The 26,922-nt window shown below is 40.9% G+C and overlaps 1 protein-coding gene and 1 long non-coding RNA gene across 5 annotated transcripts in view; both read left to right on the forward strand.

The window, feature by feature from the left end:
- Positions 1-26,922, forward strand: part of LOC106909250 (pleckstrin homology domain-containing family A member 5-like) — a 143,690-nt gene that overhangs the window by 47,196 nt on the left and 69,572 nt on the right. For all 4 annotated transcript variants that reach the window (XM_088003259.1, XM_088003257.1, XM_088003256.1 and 1 more), the window contains exon 4: positions 19,660-19,743. In XM_088003259.1, coding sequence (XP_087859385.1) covers positions 19,660-19,743 — 84 coding nt within the window. The remainder of the gene's footprint in view (positions 1-19,659; positions 19,744-26,922) is intronic.
- On the forward strand, positions 1,622-3,095 carry LOC148152571 (uncharacterized). The gene is made up of 2 exons (XR_015762206.1): positions 1,622-2,760; positions 2,995-3,095. It is a non-coding gene; the product is annotated as an uncharacterized LOC148152571 (long non-coding RNA).

The raw sequence follows: 26,922 nt of genomic DNA on the forward strand, positions 1-26,922 counted from the left end.
AAAGGAACAAGTGTAAGCAGCAGCCCTGACATCAGTGATGGTTATTTTCATTGGAACAACAATGAATTATTTAATCTGGAAAACAGTTAGCATTTTCAGATGGAAATTATGAACAAACCTCACAAGACATATGGTCTTATGACTACAAATTGAGTTAGACATTAGAATTAGAATAGTTGATTATTAGAATATTGACTATCAGAATAGATGACTATTCCAATAGAAAATAAAATACCATTTGCTTTGCTTGTTGAGGATATTTGACAATTGAATCAGAGACTTTAAAACTGAAAACTTGAATTTGTGATCTAGCATCTAACACCACTTTCTGTGTTTTAATAACACAGAAAGGATAACTGGGCCCTTCTCCCTCCCCCTACCCGCTGCATGACCTTGCACAACAATGAGGTTAAGGCAGCAGCTCCACATAGGTGCCCACAGCGAACTAAATAAGCTTCAGGCATTCTAACACATCAGGCATATTATTATGACTGGAGATAGGCGACATAAATTACTATCTCTTTATTATCACACCTGATATAGTCAACTTCAGTGAACATTTTGTCTGTAAATCTGATGTGTTTGAAGTTGGAAAGATGAGCACAATGAGAATTTGATGTTTAATAGCAAACACATATAATCCATGGAAACACTACTACTTCCAGAACTTAAAGGATAACTGTGCACAGCTTCAGGAGTCCAGATATGAGACCATAGCTCCATAAGTCAGAGCTAAAGCCTATCCACACCGGTAGATAGGCAAGTGATCCTAATGCTCTGAAACAAATGATTAATTCCAGTATGTACTCTTTCCAGTAGAGCCTTTTAACTGTGCAGGTTGCAGAGGTTATGAGAACAAACATGTTTGAAAGAATAGGCAACATATCAGAAAAGCATGACATGTTCCTCGACTGAGATGCAGAGAGATGATCTTTTTTTCATTAAGCTCTTATCGCTTCAAGACTCTGTGATGACCACATTCCAGTTGCAATGAATCATGTGCTTTACAAGGAATCACAAGGAAGAACATTCCCTTTAAACTTTCAACAGAAATCAAAGATTACTGAGTTTTATCTGACTTGTGTTTCCTTCCTGCAGCTCCCCTGCCTCTGGTCTCCCCCCACGCTCCTCCTCACACTAATCACAGTGATCTGGAGGAAGGCAGGGTGGAGCCATTGGCTGATTTGGTTGCTGGTGGTGCTTGGTGCCTGAGTGCAGCGGATCAGGGCAGCTCTCCTGGGAAGCTGCAGGGCTGTTCCTCTTTTCCCTCATTTTAATTACGGACTCATAATGGAGTCTGTACACTCGGCTGAAACACATCAGACGCTCATAGGCAAATAAAAATTTGCCCCCATCCCCTGTTTCCCCTCCTGTAAATGTGCTGAGCCCTCTCTGTGCCCTCCACCCAAAGTTCTTCTTTGGAACTTTGAAGCTGAAGGCTTCCAGCTGGATGGATGACTGCTCCTGGTCTGGTTCTCATCTTGGTTTGTTCTAATCTTTTCTGAAAGATCTGGCATTCAAATTTCTTGAGCAAATTATGAAGTTTATTTTACATTTGGCCAACCATGGTCCCAAAGAAACCTCACCACAGGACCAGCAGTTGCTACTGGTTCTGCTTTCCTTAGAACACCTTTATGTGGAAATAGGGGAAGCAGTTGAGCTCCTCTTGGAGGCTGGTTTAGAAGACAAAACTTGGGGATAAAGTGGCGCAAAATCATCCTCTGTATTCTGCATTGTTTTTAGGTATCTGAAAGGTGTGGCATGGTTGGAGATTTTGGTGGTTGTCCTGCTCGAAGATGAAACCCCAACCCAGCCTAAAGTCCTCTTTAATCTCCAACAGGTTTTCTTCCAGGATTGTTCTGGATTTAGCTCAATCCATCTTCCCATCAGCTCTGACAAGCTTCCCTGTTTCTGATATAGAAAAGCATCTCCACAGCATGATGCTGCCTCCACCAAAACATATTGTGCATCTAGCCCAAGAAGTTCAAAAAGATGAATTCTCCCCTTACCCACCTTGTCAGCTGTAAGACAACAGAAACATGCCTGAAATGAATTTTGAAAATGTAACAACATTTTTTGTTGAATACTTTGTAGTCGTGGTAATAAAGTGGCTTTACCAAAACAAATCTGTTCTCTTGTAGGTTCTAAAATTATTTAAGAAATACAGATTTATTATAGGTTTAGGGTTAGGGTACTGAGCAGTATTATGTAGTAAACAAAAATGAACCCAAAGTGGAAAATCTGTGTTTGACATGAGGGGCTGCACCGCGGCGCAGCTGGTAGCCTGGTTGTGTTGCAGACAGAAGATTCTGGGTTCAAGTCCCATCCTGGGGTCTTTCTTTGTAATTATTTTATATTTTAAAATTTTCACACAACAATGAACACCAAAACAGACAAATTCCAGATACATCATAAAACTGTAATCAGAATAATAAACACAATTATTACAATACTGATTTAATTGGATAAAAGAATAAACAGAAAAAATAAAGGTTACAAAAAGTACAAAAACAAAACAGGGCATTTAAAGGGTTAGACAAAGGGTATGCACAGTTACATCTAGATAAGTAAGTGGAGCGCCACATCAAGTGTCAAACACATAACATGGTTCAAAACCAGTGACCAGATTCTTGAAAATGTGATTTCAGAGCCTTTGAGAGAATACCTATTTTTTTCCAGTTTCATGAACAAAAGGGCATCTTTTATGAGAATGTGTGGGTGGAAGAGGATTCTTCCAAAGCATCAGTATAATACATCTAGGTCACAGGTGTCAAACTCCAGTCCTCGAGGGCCGCTGTCCTGCAACTTTTAGATGTGCCTCTGCTGCACCACACCTGAATAGAATAATTAGGTCATTAGCAAGGCTCTGGTGAACTTACCTACACAAGGAGGAGGTAATTAAGCCATTTCATTCCAGTGTTTTGTACCTGTGGTACATCTAAAAACTGCAGGACAGCGGCCCTCGAGGACTGGAGTTTGACACCCCTGATCTAGGTGGTCAGCATGATGGGGTGACAGTAACTGTTTTTTCAGGAGGACCCCAAATAAAGCAGCGAGTGGAGATGACTATACTGTGGTCGAGGTGATTACAGAAAGTGAGTCAAAAACAAATTCCCAAAATTGGAATAGAGGAGGACAGGTCCAGAACACATGGCCACACTTCACACCACATCAGGAAAGATTGGAACCAGTTTACTCTATGGACGACTTTACACTGAATTCTGTTGGGCACAAATTGATGAGTGAATGTGTTTTAGAATAATTTGACACATTTCATCATCCATCTCTATGACATAGTGACACATTCAACAAATGTATAAAACAATATTTTTTATAAAAGTGACATACTACAGCAGCAGGCTGATGAGTCGGGGAACAGTGTTGGCCCTTTCCTCTTTCCAATGTTACTTCCGTTCTGCTCAGCTCTCTGAAGGTCCCAGCACGACATTTCAATAAAGTTGAAGTTTGGACTTTGACTGGACCATTACAACACTTTGCTTTGCTTGTTTAGGACAATATTTAAGTGTTAGACAGATGGCCTTACATTTGGACTCTAGAATGATAGAGATTCGTTCTTTGTGAGTCCAGAGACACTGTGTGCTGGAAGGCGTAAAACTCCGGAGGAGAAATTCCCAGTGATGAGTGGTCAGTCAGATAGATTTAATTAATAGCATCTGCCTGCTTCTTCTCCTGTCAACTCTATGAAAACATCAAGGTTGTTCTTTTTTCCTCACGCAGCTTTTCCATTTCAGCTTGTTGTTTTCTTAAAGCTGAGGTCATATTAAAGTTATGTTGGTGGTTCTTTTTCGTTATGTCTTGATAGGTGAAACACTAATGTCTTATTGCACATGTGTCAAACTCAAGGCCCGCGGGCCACATGTGGCCCGCCATGCCATTTTATGTGGCCCTCCCAGCATTTTTATAGGCCGATGATCGACTTAAAATACGTTTTGAGCACGAATTGACTACAAACTACATTTCCCACAATGCATTCCGATTGTTACCAGCCAACATTACCGCTTCTCGCCACTAGAGAGCAGCAGAGTCACCTTAAGCTACTTATTGATTTTCGCAGCGAATAAAACTGAGACATCGACAAGCTAACATCAAAACGTCCAAGAAAAGAAACATCGACTTACAAGTAAGACTGAATGAAGATGTGTGAGTTGGTGTCAGGGCGGCAGGTGGCGCTAGACTTTTTTGTTATCCGTTATCTTGACCGACAACATAAAAAATAAAATAAAAATCGGTCATGTACTATTTTTATCCGTGAAATTACACTCATATTAACATCGGCTATTTAGTCGCATTTTATGTGGTTTAGCTAATATTTACCGTGAATCCAGATCCCATCACAAATTAAGCAGATAAATGTATCTACATCTAAGCGACTTCACTTAAATTAATGTCACTTCACCCGCTGGGGTCTGAACGCACTTCCTCCTGGTTCCTGGTCTGCAGAAAACTCCGCCGCGTCCGCAGTGGTTGAGCAGCGGACTGCGCATGTTACAGTCTAATTAACTTTTGCATCGTCATTTATTTCCTCAAGATAAACTGCCGGCTCATCATATGGATTAACACAACGTTGCATTCTCTTTAGTTTTCTCTGGTCTGCAATGGAGACTTGAATTCAACGCTCCATTTCAACCAAAGGTTTGTAATGCGCTTCCTAACCAGAAGCTCCAAAGCGTCCGGTCCAGAACTCTTCAACACGCTGTCAGCTCCCGGTCAGAAAGACGCATTTAGTTCAGAGACCATGAGATGATATTCAGAAAGGATTTTTTTTATTAATTGATTTCAGCTGCCTCTGAGACTAAATCTTTGCGTAAAGTCTATAATGTCTGCCCATGTGATTGTTTTTATTATTTGTTTGCTTACCTTTAAACACTGATTTAAATATTGTAATTTTTAAACTAAGCAGTAATTTTACATCCATGGAAACTCAAATGTAATATTTAAAATTTCAATACATTAAATCAGTTATTTAACAATATGAGGTGGTGTTTAATTTATTTTTAGCATTGTATTTTTATATATTAATGCTAGGGCTGTTTTCCAGAGCTCCCATCTGCAGCTTTAGATGGTTCCTTCTCTAACACACCTGGACCATTGACTCATTATAAGCCTCTACAGAACTGAATGAGGGAAGTCAACCTTTTGTCTGGGGTGTTTTAGCAGGGATGCACTCCTGATTTGTACCGTCAATGTGGCCCGTTGAGGGGGGCCAATATGCTGAAGTGGCCCTCGGTGAAATTGAGTTTGACACCCCTGTCTTATTGAGTCGGTATATTGTGGTAAAAGTAACTTTAAAAGCTAATATTTATTAGTTTTGAACTTCATTTCATTGAATCTGCAGCTAAAAGGATCTGAAACTTTTACTGCTGGGTTTCTACATCTTGTTCTCCTAGATGTTTTTTCCTTCAGGAATTTCCTCAGCAAGCTTTACCTCGACTTGTACATGATGAGGGAGTCAAAAACCTAAGTACACGTTTTTACTTAGTTATGCCAGCAAATGATGGGGCTTAGAATTTGTCCTATTAGAATGTGTAATCTCTCTGCTCTGACATTCCATGTATGTTATTATTTATAAGTCAGTGGTTAACATTTCCACTGGCCACAAGAGGGAGACAAGGCTCTTCTCAACTGGAGAAGCTGCGTCACAGGGGGCTCTAAATAAGAGAGACACACACTGACACCAGACACACCACTGTGGAACAACAGCCACAAAATAAGTCCAAAAGGAACAAGAAGAACTAAGACAGCAGGTATTTTGATTCATGGGGTTTTCTTGTTTCTATGGTTGGACAGGGGGTCATCTGTGTCTCTTTTAAATCTTAATGCTGAAGTGTGTATCTTTCATTCAGTCTGTACAGCCTAGGTCAGTGGTCCCCAACTCTGGTCCTCTGCAGCCTGGTGGTCAGGGTGCCGAGGCGGTCCACCGTGTTTTTGTATTAAAAGATGTTAAGGTGACAGGAAATCTTAAAACGTCACTTGGTAATTATTTACCGAGTGACGTTTTAAGATTTCCTGTCACCTTTCCTACGTTACGGGAAAACATCGCCAGTGAAACACTGCTTAAACCCACAACTAGTCTTAAAAACAAATCAAAATATACAATTAAAATGGATATCAATTACTTGCACTTTTGTTTAATGCAAATTAAGTCAGCATCTCCATCAGGCCCCCCAGGGCTTCAGGGGCCTCATAAATGCCAATATTTTAACACAGACCACAAATACATGAATCTAACTTTACAGTTTACACAAAACCAGGGTTTTGTGTAAACCCTGGTTTTGTCCCTTTCTGAGTCTGCACTCATCATAGCACTCGTGGTACATATGGGTGGTTTTAGGTTTCATAGTTCAGCTGGATAAGGATTAGATTTACACACAGTAACATCACTGGCACTAATATTTGTTTTAGTTCATCAGAAAGTTCTGTATCTCCTGGAGCTTTTTGGCTGTCCATATTTTATTTATCATTTTACACTATACCTTTTTATATTGTTTACAGTAAAAAAGAATGAACTGGTTGGCACATTCAGGATTTCAACATACAGAAGCACAAAAACACTCCATGTTAGAACTCCAGTAGATCTGTGAATAAAGTCACTTCATAACCTCAGAATGTACTGTAAACATTCTAATCTGCATACCTGTCCATATGCTTATAAATAATTATATGAGACTAAAGAAACTCAACAAAGAAAAAAAAAAAAAACCTGAATCAAACCCCTGAATAAAACGCAGCCTGGATCCAAGATCCACAGAGATGGAAGTGAACTCCATGCCTTCAGTTCTTTGGCTCCATGAACTCTGGAGTTCATGGAGCCAAATATTGTTCATATAGAAACAATTTGGGCATTGTTTCTATATGAACAATGCCCAAATATTTCAGAGAGTGAGTGTGGAGGTTTCCAGCATGTGGTAACCAGTTGTTTTTTGTTCCACAGCGATACGTCCTGCCAGCAGAGCTCTTCTCATGTCCAGTGTCACATCCAGCATTGCAGCTGATGAAGCAGATTTAGTTTCTGTGTCCCTAAAGCAGTGGAACAAACTCCATGAAAACTTGAGATGTTCTCAATTTGTTGGTTCTTTACTCTTTACTGTAACTTTCCTATAAACTTTATAACTTGATATTATTTGTGTCATGTAAAAGCTGTTAACTGAGATAAAATTGGACTTTTACAGGGTTTTTTTCTCTGGCTTACTAACAGAGTCCAAAAATACTTTAGTTAGCTTTACTGGTCTCTTTAAACTGTCCTTAGGTGAGTGTGTGTGTGTGTGTGTGTGTGTGTGTGTGTGTGTGTGTGTGTGTGTGTGTGTGCGGGTGTGTGTGTGTGTTGTAAGTTCTAAGTTTCTCTGGCAACTTTCACACAGCAGAAAAATGCAACCCTAATCTGCATGTTCTGCTTTTATCCAACCTCTATCCTGCCTTTTCATGACGGCTGATCTGTCACCCTACAAAAAATCCAATCTGTGCCACTTCCATATGTGGTTCTAACACACATATGGAAGTGCAGAGATTTTGTTTTCAAAAGCTCTGCAACCTGAAGGGTCATGTCATATTTTATCCAGCTTTTGCCCCTTGATTTGAGACATGTGTCATAATTCTGCATCATTAAAAGCCAGACACGGTAAATCCGGATGTAAGCAGTGGCTGAAATTAATTACTGAATTATGAAAGACATCTGTATCACTGAAACGTACAACTCCTGGCTCTGACTACACATCCAAGCAGTCTTCTCTACAGAAATTCTGGTCAATGCATTGCTGTTAACTGTGCTTTCCTTTTTTAGTTTCATTCAGTTTAAGATCTTGTGAAAAGAATGTAGCTTCTCAATGCTGAATAAACTTTAAAATCAATCCATAAACAGCTCCATTGATTATTACATGCAGTTGCTTTGGGGATGTAAACTGTTCAAGCAGAAGTCTCATTGGTAGAATGAACAACAACAACAAATTTCAGCAGAAATCTGAATTGTGTATCAATACCTGTATCGTCTTGTGTTGGACTGTCAACCTGACTAGAATGTTCAGCTTTCACCCAATGGCTGCTGGAGACAAGGCACTAGAACCCCACTAGGGTGTGTCTACACAATGGATGGGTGATTTTTTTTCTTTTTGTCATTTTCCACAATGAATTTTCTGTAACTGTGCTTCTATGTTTTCCTGTAAAGCACTTTACTGTGCATGAATTGTGCTATAGAAATCAACTTAGACCTGCCTTTCCCGCTGCACTCTGCACCCTGTCGTTTAGTTTCAACCCCCCCACCCCCCCACCCCGGGCGCTCCCTCTCCACCCTGTTGCATCCTGGGAGAGACGTGGTGACTTTAGATTACACAGATGCTTCGTTTTGTTAGCATGAGGACTGCTTTATGGATGTGAGATGCTGCTTTTATTCTCTGGTTGTGTGCGTGTGTGTGACACTGGAGCATCCTTTCAGTAACCAGAGGTACATTTTTCTGGGAAAATTTATTGCATAAGTCATGAGCTCTTAAAACAGCTGAATGTCAGCCTAGATCACAGCTCAGATATCCTCTTCACTTCTTTGAGTAAACAGAGCGTGTGTGCGTGTGTCTGTGTGTGTGTAGATTGCCTGGAATCTGATGGATTCAGGGAGACAGTTTGAAGGCGGGATGAGGAGATGAACGAAGGGGCAGTTTGTCTTTTCCTCCGATCCCTCCATCACCTTCCCTGCATTGGTCATATCTCCACATCCTTGTTCCCTTCCCTGCTTTCTCTCAGCTTATTGGCATGCACACAGAGTATGTCTCGCTGGCTCTGTGCTTATGCAGACAGAGGATGTGTGGAGATGGGTAACCATGACAACAGCAGCTTGAAGTTAGACCGCTAGTGGCAGACACAGCGCTGTGCCTGCTTTGTACAATTCTTTTTCTGTGTGGAGGAAGATTCACAGATAAGATGTTCTCCTCATATTCCAGCCCAGATCTATATGAATACTGTCCACACTCCAGATCTGAGTCCTTCAGTGTGTGAACAGTTCAATAAAGAGCTAGTCGTACTGTACCCTCTTGGCATCTTTTTATTTGGCAGATGAATAAAAAGGCTTCTGGATTTTCTACATAATTTCATCCGATTTTGAAGGGACTACATGTCATGATTAATCACAATGCATAACTGTGAAGGCTTGAAATGTAAATGTGCACACAGTTATTATGGTGCAGGAATAGTGTCTTGGGAAAGCCACTCTTGATGCCCTTCAGCCCGTTAAATGCAGGCATTTTATTATTATTATTATTATTATTATTATTATTATTATTGCAGCACAAAGCAGGTAATGTATTCTCCCAGTATCCCACAGCAACCAAGGAACACTTACTCCACTACACATTCATACAGTAGTAGCAGACTTGTTCAGGATACAACTGACAGATAAAATATATATTATTTCCTAATTCTTCGGTGCCCTGCCCCTTACTGATGCCGGCCGGGGCAACTGCTCACACAGACCATGTAAAAACCGCCATCGTATGCATGTTTCCAAACATTGCTAATGAAAATGTTTTATTTTCTCCAACCAAACATGTCTGAAGATTCTCAGTTTTTCATGTTTTTGTATTAAGAAGTCATTTTGTTTTAAACGTTCATGTAGAAATGTCCATCTTCATTCATTTCCTATGAATCTTGTGCAATGAGGCAACAGTCGCTAGTGCTCATCCAGCTGAGTGGCCGGTGTAAAAAGCTCTCAAACATAGCCTTTTTCTCATTTTTACTATAGTTGCCAAGCAACACAGGGTGAAACATTGTTATTGGTTTTTCACAGAAGAGATAAAGAATGTGTGTAACTGCACTGAGCTTATTGACATCTAATTGGCCGTCCTCCATCTAGTGCACCATGGAGGATGATGGAACAGCTTCCTCATGGACAATTAGCTGCTGGAACACGGCGAGTGGAACTTGATTTCCCACTTTGAGACTAAAAAGTACAGTTTTAGTTTCAAAAATTCTGAGTATGAAAACATGTATTGCTTTTAAATTTAAGAAACTATCTAATGAAAGAAGCCCCAACAAAAATTATGGTACATGCAGCTTAATGATTTGCTGCACAATGTTTTGAAGCAATAACTGCAATCAGCTGATTTCTGTAACTGTCAGTGAGGCTTCTGCATCTGTCCACAAGTATCCTGGCCTGCTCCTCACAGCAAACTGCTCCAGTTGTCCCATCTTTAAAGGTGCCTTCTCCACACAAAGTATTTCATCTCCTTCCACAGTTTAACAGGATTTAGATCAGGGCTCATAGAAGGCTAGTTCAGAATTGTCCAATATTTTGATCTTCACAATTCTTGGATGTTTCTAGCTGTGTGTTTTGGGTCAGTATCCTGTTGGAAGACCTAAGACCTGCGACTGAGACCAAGCTTTCTGACACTGGGTAGCACATTTCTCTCCAGAATGCATTGATAGTCTTGAGATTTCATCGTATCTTGCACAGATTCAAGAAACCTTGGGTCAGATGCAGCAAAGCAGCCCAAAGCACAGCCAAGCCTCCATGTTTCAAAGTTGGGGCCTTGCTCTTCTCTTGCCTTCCCTCATTTTTTGGTCTATGAACATAGAGGTGATGCCAAAGAGCTTCAGTTTTGTCTCATCTGTACACAGGACGTTACCCCAGAAGCTTTGTGGCTTGTCATTACGCATTGTGACAAATTTCAGTTTGGCTTTTTTTTTTGGCCATATTGGATTTAACAAAAATAATTTGTTAAATAATTTGTTGCTGTGCATTCGCAGCTGATGGCCAGTAGTTGAGGGTATTTTATGATGCATTGTGTCCACTTCAGTGGTCTGTGTGCATTTATAACATAGAAATCCACAAGAAGCACAAGAAAATGGCTTTTAGATAGCTGTCCACTGTAGTGACCACTACCCATGAAAGGGTTAAATTTGATTTAACAGCATTAAATCGTTACATCAGCACAGATAAATTAAAGTGTATTATAAGCCCTCCATGTTTGGCTCTGGTTCTGAATGCAGAACCTGAGAGGTCTGGAAGGTCTCGACCTTCCTGAGAGGATCTTTAATGTATTGTGGTTCTAAACCGTTCACTGATTCGTAAACTAACAGTATTTTAAAGTCTCTTCTCTCAGTGAAGGACTGTAGAATTGGGTGATGTGCTATAGCTTCCTAGTTTTAGTCAGAACATCAGCAGCTTTCTGGATTGGCTGCAGCAGGAGGATTGTTGCAATGCGATTAAAAATAAATGCATGGTTGAGTTTCTATATGTCTTGTAGATAATCTAGTATCTTAGTACATGGTTTCCATTTAGAGGCAGTGCTGCCCCACTGTGGTCAGTGCATGAATAAAGCTTATTAAATGTTATCTGTTATATTTTCTTTAGTTGGCTGCCTTCACATCCTTGTTGGGTATTTTTTTCTCCCGTGTCCCGGCTCTACGTTGACATGTCTGTCTGATAGTAGTGGAACAGAAGCGGCGCAGGCAGCCCAGGAGAGGCAAAGCGAGGGAGGGAAGGCTGTTAAGCAGCACTCACACAAGAAGCGTTAATGTCTGAGCAAAGCCAGTGGACAGAGACAGCCGTCCTCCTGCCTGCCTCCTTAACCACATACACTACTCCTGTGGTGAGTCAAGTCAACCAGCTGTGGACTTTATTGGCATTGTGTGTTTTTGGCTGTGAGTCTGGGCAAACACTGACACTGTGAATTCTCTCACGGTGGCATGCTGAGAGCTTCATCGCTGGCATGGTAGAATATGAGGAAGGAATGAGCCGAGCGGCTGCCTCGGCTTCTCTCAGGAAAAAACAAGGTGAATCAAAGAGCTGCTCCAGCGCAGCTCAGGGCTGTTTGTGTTCACTTTCATCTGGCTTATTTAAAGGTGTCATTTCCTAAATGCATGTTAAAAAATGACCTCTGCTGCTCTTGCTGTGCCTGGTTTCCAGTGTGTGGACAGAATCTTTATTTAGAGCCAGTTGTTCATCATAAAGCAGAACCAGATTTCCCTCATCAGCTGGAGCAAATGACTGATACCAGCTTTACTTGTCTCTGAGATTAATGCTTTAAGCCATTTTCACAGAACATTAAAAATTGTTTACATAATACATTTCTATATGCATAAATGAAAATTACAATGCCATTATGTTTATATTTTGTGTGAGTAAAGGGACATCAATCTTTTGCATTTTGGTTGAAATTTTTATTTTATTCAAAGCTGTTACTTCTGACAGAAAGCCTGCAGCATAGTTTTGGTTTTTTACTTTACATTTCAGAATCATTAGAAAAAAGAACAAGTAAATATCTGAATCAGCAGATTAGACCAGAAAGAAAACTAAGAAATGAATATTAGCCAATAAGAAGCTTGATTACTGCATCACCAAAACCAACAATAAATTAAATTAAATTATTTGGATTAAATAGTGGTAAAATGTCATCTTACTCAGCTATATACAGGCATGACATTAGGCATAATATTATGACCACCTGCCCAGTAGTATGTTGGGCAGGTGGTCAACATATTACTGGGCGAAACGCTCATGCACACACTACATGCGTGTTTCTCCTCATGCAGTGCGTGTTATAGTATGTAGCTCTAAGATGTTTGCAGCCAATCCTTTAAGTCCTGCAGGGAGCAACATGGATTGGACCCGTTTGCCCTGCACATCCCACAGATGCTCAGTGAGATTTATTCACTGCACCTTTATGACAGAGGACAGCTCAGTTAGAGCAAACAGAGAAGTGAGGCTTGCATGATTTGGACATGGAAAGAAGGAACAGAAGGCATGTAGGGAAAAAGATGCTAAATCTGGAGTTGCCAGGCTTCTGGTGCACAGGAAGACTGAAGAGAAGGTTCCTGAATGTAGTGAAGAAAGACATGCAGAGGGTTGGTGTGATGGGAGGTGGCAAGGGGGCTCAAGATATTCAAATGGCAGGTAGGTGGTCTGCAGTAGAGTTCACTGAAGGGAGAAGCTTAAAGTGGAAGGTCTCTCTGCCTCTGTTTGACTGCCTGGCTCTGAGGACAGCTTCATTTAGTGCACGGCTCAGTTTAGTGATGCAGGAAAAAGCAGACTGCTTGTGTGGCCTCTTTATGTCACTGCTCATCTGTGCACACAGTACAACCTAGCAACAGTGCTGAACATGAGCATCCAGCTCATATAGGATGTGCCTCACTCTTTCCCAGCTGTTCCAACAGGGTCATCATGAATTAGAATCCAAAACTATCATGACCCTCAGCTGCCTGTGCTGAGGTTCTGTCTTGTGTTGGTATTTACAGGGAGCACAACCACCAGAAATACCTGAAATCTGCAAATACTTGAGACTCCACCTTGATACATTTCTATTCTAATAGTTAAAACACCAAATGTGCCTGAATACCCATAAAAAATAATTAAATTAAAGATTACGTAAATCATATGATACAGGTCTTTACGGACTCACAAGGCTCTGACCAGTGGATTTTGTCTTGGCACTCACTACAGAAGCTACCATCTTCCTTGTCTCAACCAGCATCAAACAAAATGAATGGTTCCCAAAAAATGTATGAATAGGTGGGGATCATTTTAGTGTCACTGGTGTCTCTCCATATTAGTTCATTTCTTTGTCTTGAGCTTCTTTTTGTATTTTCTTCTGTGCATTTGGGTTTGGACTCTTGTGTTGTGTCCTTAGCTTTGGTTTGGATCCTTTGTGTTTCCTTTCAGTTTCTCCTGTGCCCATTGTTCATCCTTCTCTCAGTTTACTGCTTACGTTCTCCTCCTCAGTTCTGCATTGTATTGATCGTACTCAGCTGGTGATTTTATTACAGATCACATCTACTTAAAATCTTCAGTTTCTTTGTCTCACCGCTGGATGCTACTGTTGCTCCTGCCCTGGTTCTTGTGTCTGTTACTTGTGTTCTGTAAGTCCTTCATGTAACTCTATCTCCATCATGCATTTGGGTCCTCAACAAGTTCCAAACCTATCAGATTCATCGATGTTTCTGTATCAAACTGAACTTCAGTCCTGTTTTTAATAAAAAGCCTTACTTCTTTCTGAAATGGTTTCAATCACAGGGACAAACATGACCTGATTAAAACAAAAGTTTACAAGATTTGTAGCAATACATTCGGCATATGGGACACTGACTTCATAAGGACGAGACTGCATTTCATTTCTTTTGTAGAGCTTTTTCCCCCTTCCTCAGAATAGATTAAATTAAAACAAAAATTAGTCAGCTGTGTTACGAGACGGAGCAGACATTACTGCATAAAGCAGACTGAGCACAGAGCCACTATGGCCACTATGGTCTGTGCTTGAGAGTGGAAGATTTTAGTGGCTGAAAGACGGGGAGAGACTGTAGACTGTAGACTCAGACTATAGCTGAGAGATTGTAGAGAAAAAGGTCAGTTGAGGGGAAGAATAAAGAATGAAACGATATGAGAAGAAAAGACAGACTACTGGAGAGGAAGGAGAAGAATATTCTGTTCTGTGGCCTTTCTGAAAGGTTAGCATCCTGGATAGATGGAGAATGGAGCTGAGCGGCAGACGCTTCACAGGGCAGAAGACACACATGTCTGCTCCCGGTTCTAAACACTGGGCATCTTTTAAGTGGCATTTAAAGCAAAATACAATGTTAACTTCTGACATTAAATATTAGCTGACATTTCTCACACATGAAAACAAATGCGATATTCTTTAAAGATTGTGCATTCATGTAAATGTGTGTATATGGGGATTAGTGCCTAGGTGTGTCCTTCCACGTGTGTAAGTGCCACATCAAAACTGCAACAACAACAAACTCTGTTGCTTTTGTCCTCAATTTGCAGCCTTTAAGTATGTGTGGCATGCTGGGAAAGAGGAAACTCTGCTGTTTCAGAAACATGAGTTTAAAATTGTATTTTCATACAGACTCATTCTTTATTTGTGGCATTTTAAATATTACATCAAATCTCACTGTCTGTTCTTGAGAATAGAAAACCAAACACGTTCTGTCGTTCACTCATTTCTTTGTTGAGGTCATGTTCTTGTCTTGAATGTGAAGGACTGTGTGATGTTCAGGGTTGTTACTGCAATTTTTCAGTCAGGTTTGTTTGTACCAGAGTAGAACTTTGAACACAGTTCATTCACAGCAAATGGAGGCCTGGAAAACCTTAGATGGATAAGTAGGACAAATTAAGCCACACAAAATATACTCACTGGCCACTTCATTAGGTACAACTTGCTAGTACCTACATCACTGTTCAGAACTGCCTTTATTCTTCATGTAATCAGAAACATTCCTTAGAGATTTCTTTCCTTATTTTTTGCATGATAACATTACACACATCTTGCAGATTTATTGACTGAACATCCACGATCAGTTCTGATGAATGTGATCTTTTGGATTGAGGTTTATAGACTGTGGACTCAGAGGCCAAGATGCCTGCTTCCATCTGACAGCTGGAAGCAGGCATCAGATGATCAGTACTCTGTGATCTTAAAGGAATGGATATGTTGAGCAGCAACACTTTTGTGTTTAAATGATGATGTAGGTACTAAAGGCCTACCTCACCTCTAACTGGTCCGGTCCCGGTCTGTCCCAGAATGGTCCTGGTCCATCTGGCCAGATTCATTTTCCATTAGAAGATCCGGTGCTGTTCAACCTGGCTATTCTCAGATTTCCGTACCTTCTTCAGGGGTACAACTAGCAGCACTTAGCCAGGTACAACACTGAAGGAGTTGCCACATTCATCTTGGTCAGCATCAGCGATGACTGTCTTTTAAACTGTATGACTTGGATCAAACCTTTCAGATTTCCTTCCACAAGTTTCTCACAGTTGTTTCCTTATGGCAGAACGGAACTAAATCATGTCAGGTCTACCTGCAACTTCTCCACAGGATTCAAATCAGAGTTTTTTGATGGTCACACCAAAACATTGAGTTTGTTGTTCTTGAGCCACTTTGTCACCAGTCTGGTTTTACTCTTTGGGTTATTGTGCATTTGGAAGAGTAATCTGTGCCCAAGTTTTTACATCCTGGCTGATGTTTTTAGATGTTGCTTCAATATTTCCACATAATGTTCTTTTGTCATGTTTTTGTTTTATAAATGTACCAGCTCCTCCTGCAGCCAAACAGCCCCACAACATGATGCTGCCACCGTCATACCTTAAGTCAGGATGGTACAACCGTCACAGTTTTTCCTCCAAATGTAATCATTAGGCCCGAGCAGCTAAGCGCTGCGAAGGCCTATAGTAATCGTAGTGTTTAATATTCTTCAGTCTTCTTATTATTCTTCCGCCAAATAAATTGGCTTTTTGGGGGCTTTATCATATTCAAAAACTCACCAAACTTGGCGGACGCGTCAGGTCTGCGTGAAAATTATGTATTTTTAGGTCCACGGAAAAATCGCAACAGAAACGGCTAAAGGGCGACACCTAGCAAATTTCAAAAGACCTTTCCTATTCACTTACTTTATCGTAGAGACTTGAAATTTGGTACACTTGTAGAGCTCCCCAAGACACTCTGAATTTACAATTAATGTCATAGTGCAAGTATCACAGAATGTCGGCCATTTTGGATTGAAGTTCCGATTTTGACCCGATTTTGGCCTTTTACAGGGTTCGCATTTGATCGAACTTGTCCTAGGGATTTCGATCGATCGGCTTGAAACTCGGTCAGATCGTTCATAAGGCATGGCCGATCAAAAGTTATCAAAGGTTTGCGTTTTCGACCTTCCTCAAGGGGGGTTACCTGGGGTCAAAGTTCACCTAGTCGCCATGAAAAAGAAAACGGTTATAACTTTTACAAAAAAATTCACAGCGGCACCAAACTTTCAGTGATTGATCATCATCGGATCCCCTACAATATCCAATGGTAAAATGATGACATCACTTAGGCCACGCCCCTTGAGAACAGGAAGTGTCATGTTTTACTCTAAACGGTCGCTATCTGACCCCTTTGACCTAATCAACATGAAACTGTGTCCACAGACAGAAAACATGTTGGTGTGTCACGGATTCCAACCCTGTTTGGTTTTGATGGAGCAGGTGGGCGTGGCGGCGTGGCGAAGTGACCTGTAACGCCATGTCCATACGTTTGGCTGTACATTCCACAATTTTGAGCCTAGCTGCACCAAACTTGACATGACTGATCCTGGTGGGATGCCTGACGATCCTATGTCGTCATAGTCTGACGTCATCTAAGCCCCGCCCCCCCAGAACAGGAAGTGCCTTTTTTTGACTTGTACAGCTCAATCTCTGGCTCTCTCGACCTAATCAAGATGATTCTGTGTTGGATGACAGATAACATGTTGGTCTCACTTGCTTTAAAGCGCCAAGAGTTTTCAGTAGAGGGCGTGGCCGTGGCAGCGCGGCGAAGCAGAGGTAACGCCGCTGCCATACGTTTGGCTCTAGATTCCACATGTTTCAGCCCAGCTGCACCAAACTCACTAAGATGCATCCTTATTCATCCCCGAACAGGAATCCATATCAGTCGTTGATGGGTGTGGCCTAATTTCTCTACACCGCCCCCTAGAATTTTTTAAATAATCAGCCCCAAGCCATGCTTTAACCTAGAATTATGAAACTTGGTACACATGTGTATAATGTCAGGACCTACAAAAAAGTCTCTTGGAGCAATGGTGCAAACCCAACACGAAGTCGGCCAATTTGGATAAAAATCCGCCATTTCCTCTTTTTCATAGACGTCGCATCTGATCTATCTCCTCCTACAGCTTTCGAGATACAGACTTCAAACTCAGTCAGCAGAGAGTTGAGACATTAAAGGTTCAAAGTTATCACAGGAATTTTTGTATGTAAAAGCATGTGGGCGTGGCTTAATACAAAAATTTGACTATTCACCATAAATCATGAAAGTGAGATAACATGCACATACGAGGTCAGAGCTGCATCAGACTTTCTATGTCTCATTATAGACCAGCCCTCATCACAGTTAGGTGGTTGATTGACGACATCACCTTAGCCCCGCCCACTTCCGACAGGAAGTCACCTGTTTTTTCTACTGTATGTCTTGCTTTTACTCTCTAATTCATATGGGTTTCATCCTTTGCAGACTGACATAAAATGACATGATAATGACCTGTCATGATGAACTCTACTGACCTGTGGGGGCGTGGCAAAATGGCTGTCCCTCGCGATATGCATACGATCGTCTCTTATTCACAAACGCATCATCCCATTTGCAACACACTTTTTATGAGTAACACTTGTGAACCTCTAAGGAGCCCAATAGAGTTTAATTGCAATTTGACTCCACCGCGCCCCTTAGGTTAATCAAACAGCTGTATCTCCTTCCCACATGGCCCAATCTGCTCCAGATTTTGGGTGCATCGCCAGGGAACGCTGCCGAAGGCATCGAAGCAGATCGCATGGAGGACGGCGCGCGGGCGTCGGCGGTGGCTGGCGGGAGGCGGTGCTGGAACATCCGCGGTGGTTATAGGCCTGAGCGGCGCTTGGCTGCGAGGGCCGCTTGAGGCTCCGCGGAGCTTTAATTGTTATTGTGGTCAAACAGTTCAACTTTAATTCTATCAGACCAGAAGACGTCTCAATAAATGAAGGTCTTTGTCTGTGTGGACATTTGCAAACTGCAATCTGGCTTCTTCCTTGTTGAGGGGCCTTTCAGTCCATGTGGACACAGGACATGTTCCACTGTGGATAAGGACACCTAAAATATATTTTCTGGATAAATTCGAAATCCCTAATTTACTTAGTTATTTATAAACTTTCAATTAAATACATTTTGACATCTGTGGTGAAGTTTTGGCTATCCACAAGAATAAGAATAATTCAAAAGTTAGAATACAGTATCTGGAGAGCAAAATTTCTATATTTTTGAAGTCCAACACAATAATATTAATGGATGTTTTCAAATTCCAAATGTTCAAATAATATAAGTAGTAAGAACAAGTCAGATATTAAAGCACATATATTTTTTAATTTCTTGAAGAAAGTACATTACGAGTTCAGGGGAGAGAAATTTTAAAAACCATGAAAGAAGGACAACAATGTTCCCCAGTGTTTAAAAATAAAAAATTACTATTGCAGACTAAGAGGCTCAGCATCATTCAGGTCAAACTTTCTGTTGTTTGCCTATGAGGTTTCTAGAGTTGATAACAAGCCTCCTGTGTTCGTGAAAAGAATGAGAGAGTCAGCAGTTTTCTCGTGATGCAGCATCTGACCAATAGAAGTAGAACCGAAAAATATGAAGAAAACAAAACATTGCCTCCCACACCAGTGACAGTCAAAACAGAGACAAGCCAAGAACAGGACTGAAACAGACCAGACGAAAGCGAAGGAAAAGGAGGACAGGAAGTTTTTCAGATTGGCGGACAGAGCTGGAGGATGTTGTGATGTTGTCCTCACTAACCTGCACAGGCTGCTGTGGACTGCTCAGATGCAGGCTTCTTCAGACTGGGACATTTAAATATTCGGGGGTTTTGGAAGCTGTGGATGCAGGATATCTACTTTAACATTGTAACAGGAACATAATGCTTAAATTCAGAATCACACATGGCTCCAGGTGTGCATATGTGTGCTTGTTGATGATAAGGTTTGCAGTAATACTATGATTTATGATGTCAGTAGGAAGCTAAGCTACTTTTATGTTGCAGAACTGGTTCTGATTTCAGTTTTAACTACCAGTTCTGTAGAAAGATTTAAACTATTTTGTCATTAACCTGACATGTTCTAACATTTAGATTTTGTATTTCTCTGTTTTCTTTCAGCCACAATGAAAGAAAAGTGACCTGCAAGCATCCAGTGTCAGGCATCCCATCCCAAGACAACTGCATCTTTGTTATAAATGAACAGTAAGTCTCTCTGCACCATGACACACCCAGATAGTGTTTTGTGTCCCTCTGCTCTAGACTGAAATGTCCAATACAAACTAATGAACTGATTTATTTTGTGTATCACTGTTGGATCTGTGGAGTGAAGCTGTGCAGCAAAAATGCACCGTGTGTTTTATTTAGGCTTAACTTCTCGTTTTCTGTGGAAAATCATAAAACCATGCTTAACTCTGTTCCAGTTACTGTTATTCTTAGTCACAGAATTGTTTGCAGTTTCTGTTTGTTAATTTAATTTTTAATTAATACAAATGCTTTTGACTTTAAGCCTATATGAGTTTGTAAGATTTACTTTGAATTCTTATCACATCACCTGTCATGTTCTGCCAAAAATTGCCAAAAGTAGCTAATACAAGTTAGCATAATGTGAGCTTTGAAAACTTTAGAGAAAGCATAGTAGGTTGGTCAAAGCGAGTAAAAGAAAAATCAGACCAACCACACAATGATGAGAATAAATAATTCTGCGTTTTCCTTCTATCTCCGTTAGCTAGTTGCTAAGCTAAAGCTAGAGGAAAGGACATGTTAGGAAATGCAAATGAGAGCTATGGGTAGAGGAAAGGACACACTAGGGACAGCCCTCTATGGGGCAAAACTTAGCTAGAGGCTAACAAAAGAGATCACAACCCGTTCTTGGGGGCCATTTTGACTTGCTACCAATTAAAGGTGTCATATGAAATGGACCAGGTGTATTTTGGTATTAATAAATGGAATTCATGAATTCAACTCACTGACTCTTCTATAACCTCATACATCAAGAACTCAGCATGGAGCACGGATAATTCTCCACAACAGTATCCAAAACAAGACAGATTGATTCTTAAGAAAGCGATATTTTAAGACAATCGAGATGGAATAAAAGTCTGAAAAAGAATAAATTCTGAATGAAAATACAGAGCTACTCCAGCTTTCTGCCAACCCCAAATGCCACAATTCTCTTATATCCAAGAAATTTTTGGAGATGCAAATATAATTATTTCCATCAGTTTTGTCTTCATTTAATTGAAGAAGATCTATTGATTAACAGGCTAGGTACCTTAAACCAGTGGTCCCCAATCCCAGGTCCATGGACCGGTACCGGTCCGTGGACCAATTGGTACCGGCAGGGGCGCAACTACATGTTATTCAGGTGGATGCAAAAACATAAATACCCCTTTTCCCCCTCCCCCGAAAGAAAGAAACGTGAAAGGTAAAACTTGCTACATTTACATTCACACGTGCACGAGGTGAAGGAGCGTAAGGGCGCGGTGAAGTGTATGGGAAGGCATCATCGGGGCGCCGCCCCTCCAGACGGGGTTTTGACGCCTCCTCTGGTGCTGCGCCCCTATGCGTTGCATGCGCTGCATACACACTTTTTGCGCCACTGGTTACCGGGCCGCACAAGAAATAATTAAATATTTCCGTTATATGTATTGAGTCTGGAGGATCTTTTATTTTGAAAATCCTTTAACCGGATTCTCTCAGTTACTTGCTCGCCAACACTGAGCCCACAAGCAGCAAAATGAGTAAGAAACAGATCAGATGTCTTTGGAAAGTTTCTTTGCAAAGGGGAAAAGGCCCAGAGAAGAGACAGGAGGATGGATTTATCCCGGACTGGTAGGTGAGTCAAACATTACAAGCCGCTCTGAGTAACATGCAGGACCGGCAGCTAATGAGGCAATGAAGCTTCAAACTGCCTCACCTCGTAGAGACCAAGCAGGCTGTGGATATAAGCAAAACTTTGGGTGTCATTGTCTCCATCACTCCCTGATGGGACCGTCTGGTTGCAGAGAAACAAGCTCAGGGCTCCGTTAGTCTTTATCGTGAGTTAAAATTTTCACGAAAGTAAAAAGCTCGTTTTTGTGGCGCATCTGTATCTTATTTTGAAGGGATATGTAAACGTTACCATAGCGACCAGAGTCAGAGAGCGTTTGGGCAGTGGTCGACAGGAGATGAGTAGAGCTTGTGAGTCTTAAGTCTGGTTTAGACGGCAAGAATTAAGAATTGTCGGCCGATTCTCCAAATCTCTGTGACCACAGAGCTGATAAAAGTCCAACAGGTTTGATCGGTTCATGTGTCCAAGGCAGGAGCAACAAACCACACGAACCGATTCCAGAGGATAGTCCAGTAAAACCCCCAACATAGCATACGGGAATTTAGAATGACCAAACACGGATGACGATGTAGTTCAATAGTGACAGTTTGTGGAGTCATTTTAAGAGATAAAAGACGTAACAAAAAGAAAAGGCGGTGGATAAAAGACAGAGGGAGCAGCCGCTCTATTTGCTGCACTATGATTTGGAGGTGAGTTATGTTTTCTCATAGTTAACATTTTTAACTGAATAAACATAAACATACATAATAATGACCTTTACACATAATATTAAACATTTCCACATATCATCTCTGATATCCACTGGACTCACAGTTGCGCGATATATCAGCTGTTTGGGATTCCCCTCTGTTCTTACGTCACCGCGCTTTCTGATTGGCTACCTGTCACATTCAGCAGGTTGTATTCTCGTTCCCAGTCAGGGAAAACCCCACAGGCTGCGATAAAATGGCCAACACAACGCAAATTAGGTATATTCAGGATTTAGCGGGAACACCAGATAAAGCAGAAGCCTTATCTGACGGTTCACCGCCACCCCACCCGGCCGCAGCAAAATTTTCCAAGTATTTTCCGGTAATAAAAAGGTTGGAGACCACTGCCTTAAACGATAAACCTTAGACATTTAATTTTAGTGAAAAGAGGTGTACAACTGAACATCATCTGCATAGTGGTGATAAGAGGTGACTTTAGAGATTGACAGAATGTGCCAAAGGAGGAGAAAATTCATTAAAAACTCCAGAGTCCCCAAAAGAACATTGGTTATGTTCTCTGCAATGCCTTATGAGTGCTAGTTATCACTCGTAAGGCATTGATGCACCGATTGTGGTTTTCTATACAATCGCCAATTACAATCTTTAAAAATCCTGACATTCTGATTCCAGTTTTGGCCGATACCAATTTTCTTTTGTCTGAAATGTTGCTAAATATAGCAAGAAAGTCACTGAGTTTGCAACAGTGGTGTGACTATTGCTTACTGCAAATGTGCAGATGTGACCTAGTGGGCCGGTCTGTCAGTCAAACCTCTCCACAGCAGAGCAGAAGAGGACAGTGGGTGATCTTTAGCCCTTTACTGAGGAAGATAAGATCAGCTTCACATGTAAGTATTGTTGTGCAATAACACTTCTCAAACAATACTCCCCTCCCCTTCTCTCTCTCTACTTCCCCTTCTGAGAGGAGGGAGATGTGCTACCCGCTCTCCAACTAACGCGTGAATTGAGTTTCCTAAATCTGCCGGGATTTACCCTGTCCAGAACTGAAGTAAACTCTGTTTAAGCTGGCGTCGAGAAAGACTAGCCTGGTTTCTAACGACCTCCATCCAGATGTCCCACCCTTCTTCACCCTGTGAACTAGCCAGATCGAGCAGCCCGCAATCAGCTAGTTTCACAGAGCACACCTGTTAACGGTCGCTCTTTCTCTTATTACAACTTGCACTTGTTACTGAACCAGGTTGGTTTTAGTGACTCGGGCGAGTCCCAAGGGTGTTGTTTTAGTTTTGGCTAAAAGCAACCTATAAAACATTTTCCACTTTCTCCTCCCAGAATCAAACTTCATAGCTATTTTACAACCATCAAATAACTTTAAGGTGACTCATTAACTGAATGTCCACAACATCTTTTAGATTTTCTTAATGCTAATTATTTTATTAGTAAGGTAATTTTGCAAGGGTCAGTACAGCTTAAATTAGTAACAGAAATAATCAAATAAGTAAAATCAATAATCTAATCTATCTTTCCCTAATGCTGATACTGTGAACTAAAAAAGGGAAACTTTGAGAGAGACGGACAGAGTTTGGCATCTTGAACCCCAGAACTGGCCTGATGATGAAGAAGGTGTTAAAGCAGCAGGAGGCTCACAGCGCTGATCAATGAGGGCAGATGTCCCTACAGGTCTCCTCATCTCATGATCTTTCTGGTCCATTGAGATGTAGACGAGCTGATCTCATGGAAGGAACGCACCAGTTTGTCCTCTTTGCCTTTGTTCTTTGTCTTTATCTTCATCTTTGCCTTGGTCTTTGTCTTTGTGGTCCGAACCCAGCTGATGAGAGAAGTGCAATTTGAAGCCACATGTTGCGGGGCTAACGGGTTGGTCCCCATATGCAGAACAGTCTTCGGCTCTGTGGCCCCGGCTCTTCTTCAGCTGCAGAGTTCTTTGTCCATATCGATCTTGGCTCAAAGCTGCCTGAAGGATCCAACCAAATGTTCTTCTTTGGACCCACCTTTTATAGAGATTATCCACCCTTTTGGTGCGTTTGCATTGGCTAGCTTTGTTGCTATGCCTGTCTCACTGGCCGACTACCGGACAGATAATTTCATATCCATCACTGTCGTCTTGGAGACATTATGACCTGATGTCTGTTCTAATGACCTAAGGCGTTGGTCACCTCTGCTCTCCCATCAGTTCCTCTTTTCCCCTGACTTTTCACCTACCATCAACCTCCAACACATCTTCAGTGACCTTTAGTTACAGTTACACATTTTACAGCATTTTAAGTTCAATGTCAAAATCACATTTATAACCTTTTAGTTTCTCTGATTTAACATTCACTTATAATATAATAATAACCATTACTTATTAGTTACTCTTATTATGTGAGTTATTACAGACATTTCTGAAAAGAAACCAAGAATAATCCATTATTCTAATTATTTGATACCAAAGTTACAGTTACTTGTTTCATCTGTAAGTACTTCCACAAGTTTAAGAATAAGTGTAAATATTCTTATAATCAAACCAACATCAAACATTGGTTAAACCAATATTAATTATTGGTTTAATTCTAAGTTATTATTATTAATTTAAGTATTTTACTCTGGGTTTTATCCAATTACTCAAAATGTTTAGATTTTATTCTTTAAACCTTTAATGCATTGAAATAATGAGCACTCTGAACTATTTTTATTCACATGCAGGCTGGAAACTTCCCCTTTCTTCAGGAAACCTGCTCTTCCTGTTCCATGACTTTTTTTATGATTAAATAGAAAAGAGTAGAATTAAAGCAAAGTTTGCAGGGCACAATAACAACCAGATTAATTTTATTACCGTCTGACTCTACTGTTGGGTCTTGATGTCACCTGTGTAATTAGTTTTAAAGATAACTTTATTTATTGTTACTATTAAACTAAAATCTCCAGCATGGGGAAGTGGGATGATCTCGACTTTTCCCGACAGTATCAGCCGATCACTGTTCTCACAAAATTAAGGAAATCAGCACCATTAAGTCGGCAGGCTGATAAATCTGTGCACCCCTACAAAACAATCCTCAACTGCGCTACTCCAATTCTTACACTTTACTTGTGTCGCATAAAAAAATTCCAAGTTATTGCTCTAGCTAAATATTAAGTAATATCTTTGATTTTGATGGTCTTTTGGTCTGTCTGATTGTAACTTTTTAAGTTCTTTGCTGCACCTTTAATATGCTTAATTTCATCATCAGTAAAATGACTCACTGCTGAATGGGTATCCTTTCAGTTCTCCTCACACAGCTTCAAAGAAAATCTACACTATATTGCCAAAAGTATTTGCTCACCCATCCAAATGATCAGAATCAGGTGTTCCAATCACTTCCATGGCCACAGGTTATAAAATTAAGCACCTTGGCATGCAGACTGTTTTACAAACATTTGTGAAAGAACGGATCGTTCTCAGGAGCTCAGTGAATAACAGTGTGGAACTGTGACAGGACGCCACCTGTCGTGAAATTTCCTCACTCCTAAATATTCCACAGTCAACTGTCAGCTGTATTATAAAAAGATGGAAGTGTTTGGGAACGACAGCAACTCAGCCACAAAGTGGTAGGCCACGTAAGCGATGGAGCGGGGTCATCAGATGCTGAAGCGCATAGTGAAGAGGTCGCCAGCTTTCTGCAGAGTCGATCACTACAGGCTTCCAAACTTCATGTGGCCTTCAAGAACAGTGCACAGACAGCTTCATGGAATGGGTTTCCATGGTGACCAGCTACATCCAAGCCATAAAGCAATCTGATGGACGAGTCTGGGTTTGGTGGTTGCCAGGAGAACAGTACATGTCTGACTGCATTGTGGCAAGTTTGGTGGAAGGAGTTGGTTTTCAGGAGCTGGGCTTCACCCTTTAGTTTCAGTGAAAGGATCTCGGAATGCTTCAGCAAAACAAGACATTTTGGATAATTCCAGGATCCTAACTTTGTGGGAACAGTTGGAGCTGGGCTGAATATGAGTGTGTACCAGAGCACAAAGCAAGGTCCATAAAGACATGGATGGAAGAGTCTGGTGTGAATGAACTTGACTGGCCTGCACAGAGTCCTGACCTCAACCCAATATAACACCTTTGCGATGAATTAGAGCTGAGACTGAGAGCCAGGCCTTCTCGTCCAACATCAGTATCAGACCTCACAAATGCACTTCTGGAATAATGGTCAAAAATCCCCATAAACACATTTCTAATGCTTGTGGAAGCCGTCCCAGAAGAGCAGAAGCTGTTCTAGCTACAGAGGGTGGACCAACTTTATATTAAACCCTATGGATTATTGATTAGGATGTTACTTAAGCTCATATGTGAGTCGAGGCAGGTGAGCGGATACTTTTGACAATATAGAGTGTGTTCTGCCTCTCAAGGATAACCAGTAAACAATGAAAATAAATAAAATTCAGGAAGATGATATTGTAAAAGAAATATACAAGTAAATCCTACACAACAAGCAAAATAGAACAAATCTGTGATTACACATCACACCTCTAAAATAATGTTTTCATCTATAAGCCATGCAGCTCTGATTATCTTACACACATGACCAAAACATTACCAACACTTTTCATTTCGACTGCTAACAAGTTCACTGTGGGAACAATTTTCTCACTCCATTTGTGACTCACTCATTGTTTTCACATACACACACCCAATTCAACTCCCATCCCAATTATCTCTTTGCTCTTACCTCTCCTTGTTGAAAACACCACTGTGCCTCTCTGTGGATGTGGATGTCATGTGAATCAGTTGTGTTATTTATATTTTTAACCCAGTTAAGCAGAATGTAGGTGGAAAAAGTCATGATTAATGAAAAGTGTTTCATTGGTGTTCAC

Source organism: Poecilia mexicana, unplaced genomic scaffold (assembly GCF_051168715.1).
Source record: "Poecilia mexicana isolate PSO_F unplaced genomic scaffold, ASM5116871v1 scaffold_23, whole genome shotgun sequence".
Lineage (NCBI taxonomy): Eukaryota > Metazoa > Chordata > Actinopteri > Cyprinodontiformes > Poeciliidae > Poecilia > Poecilia mexicana.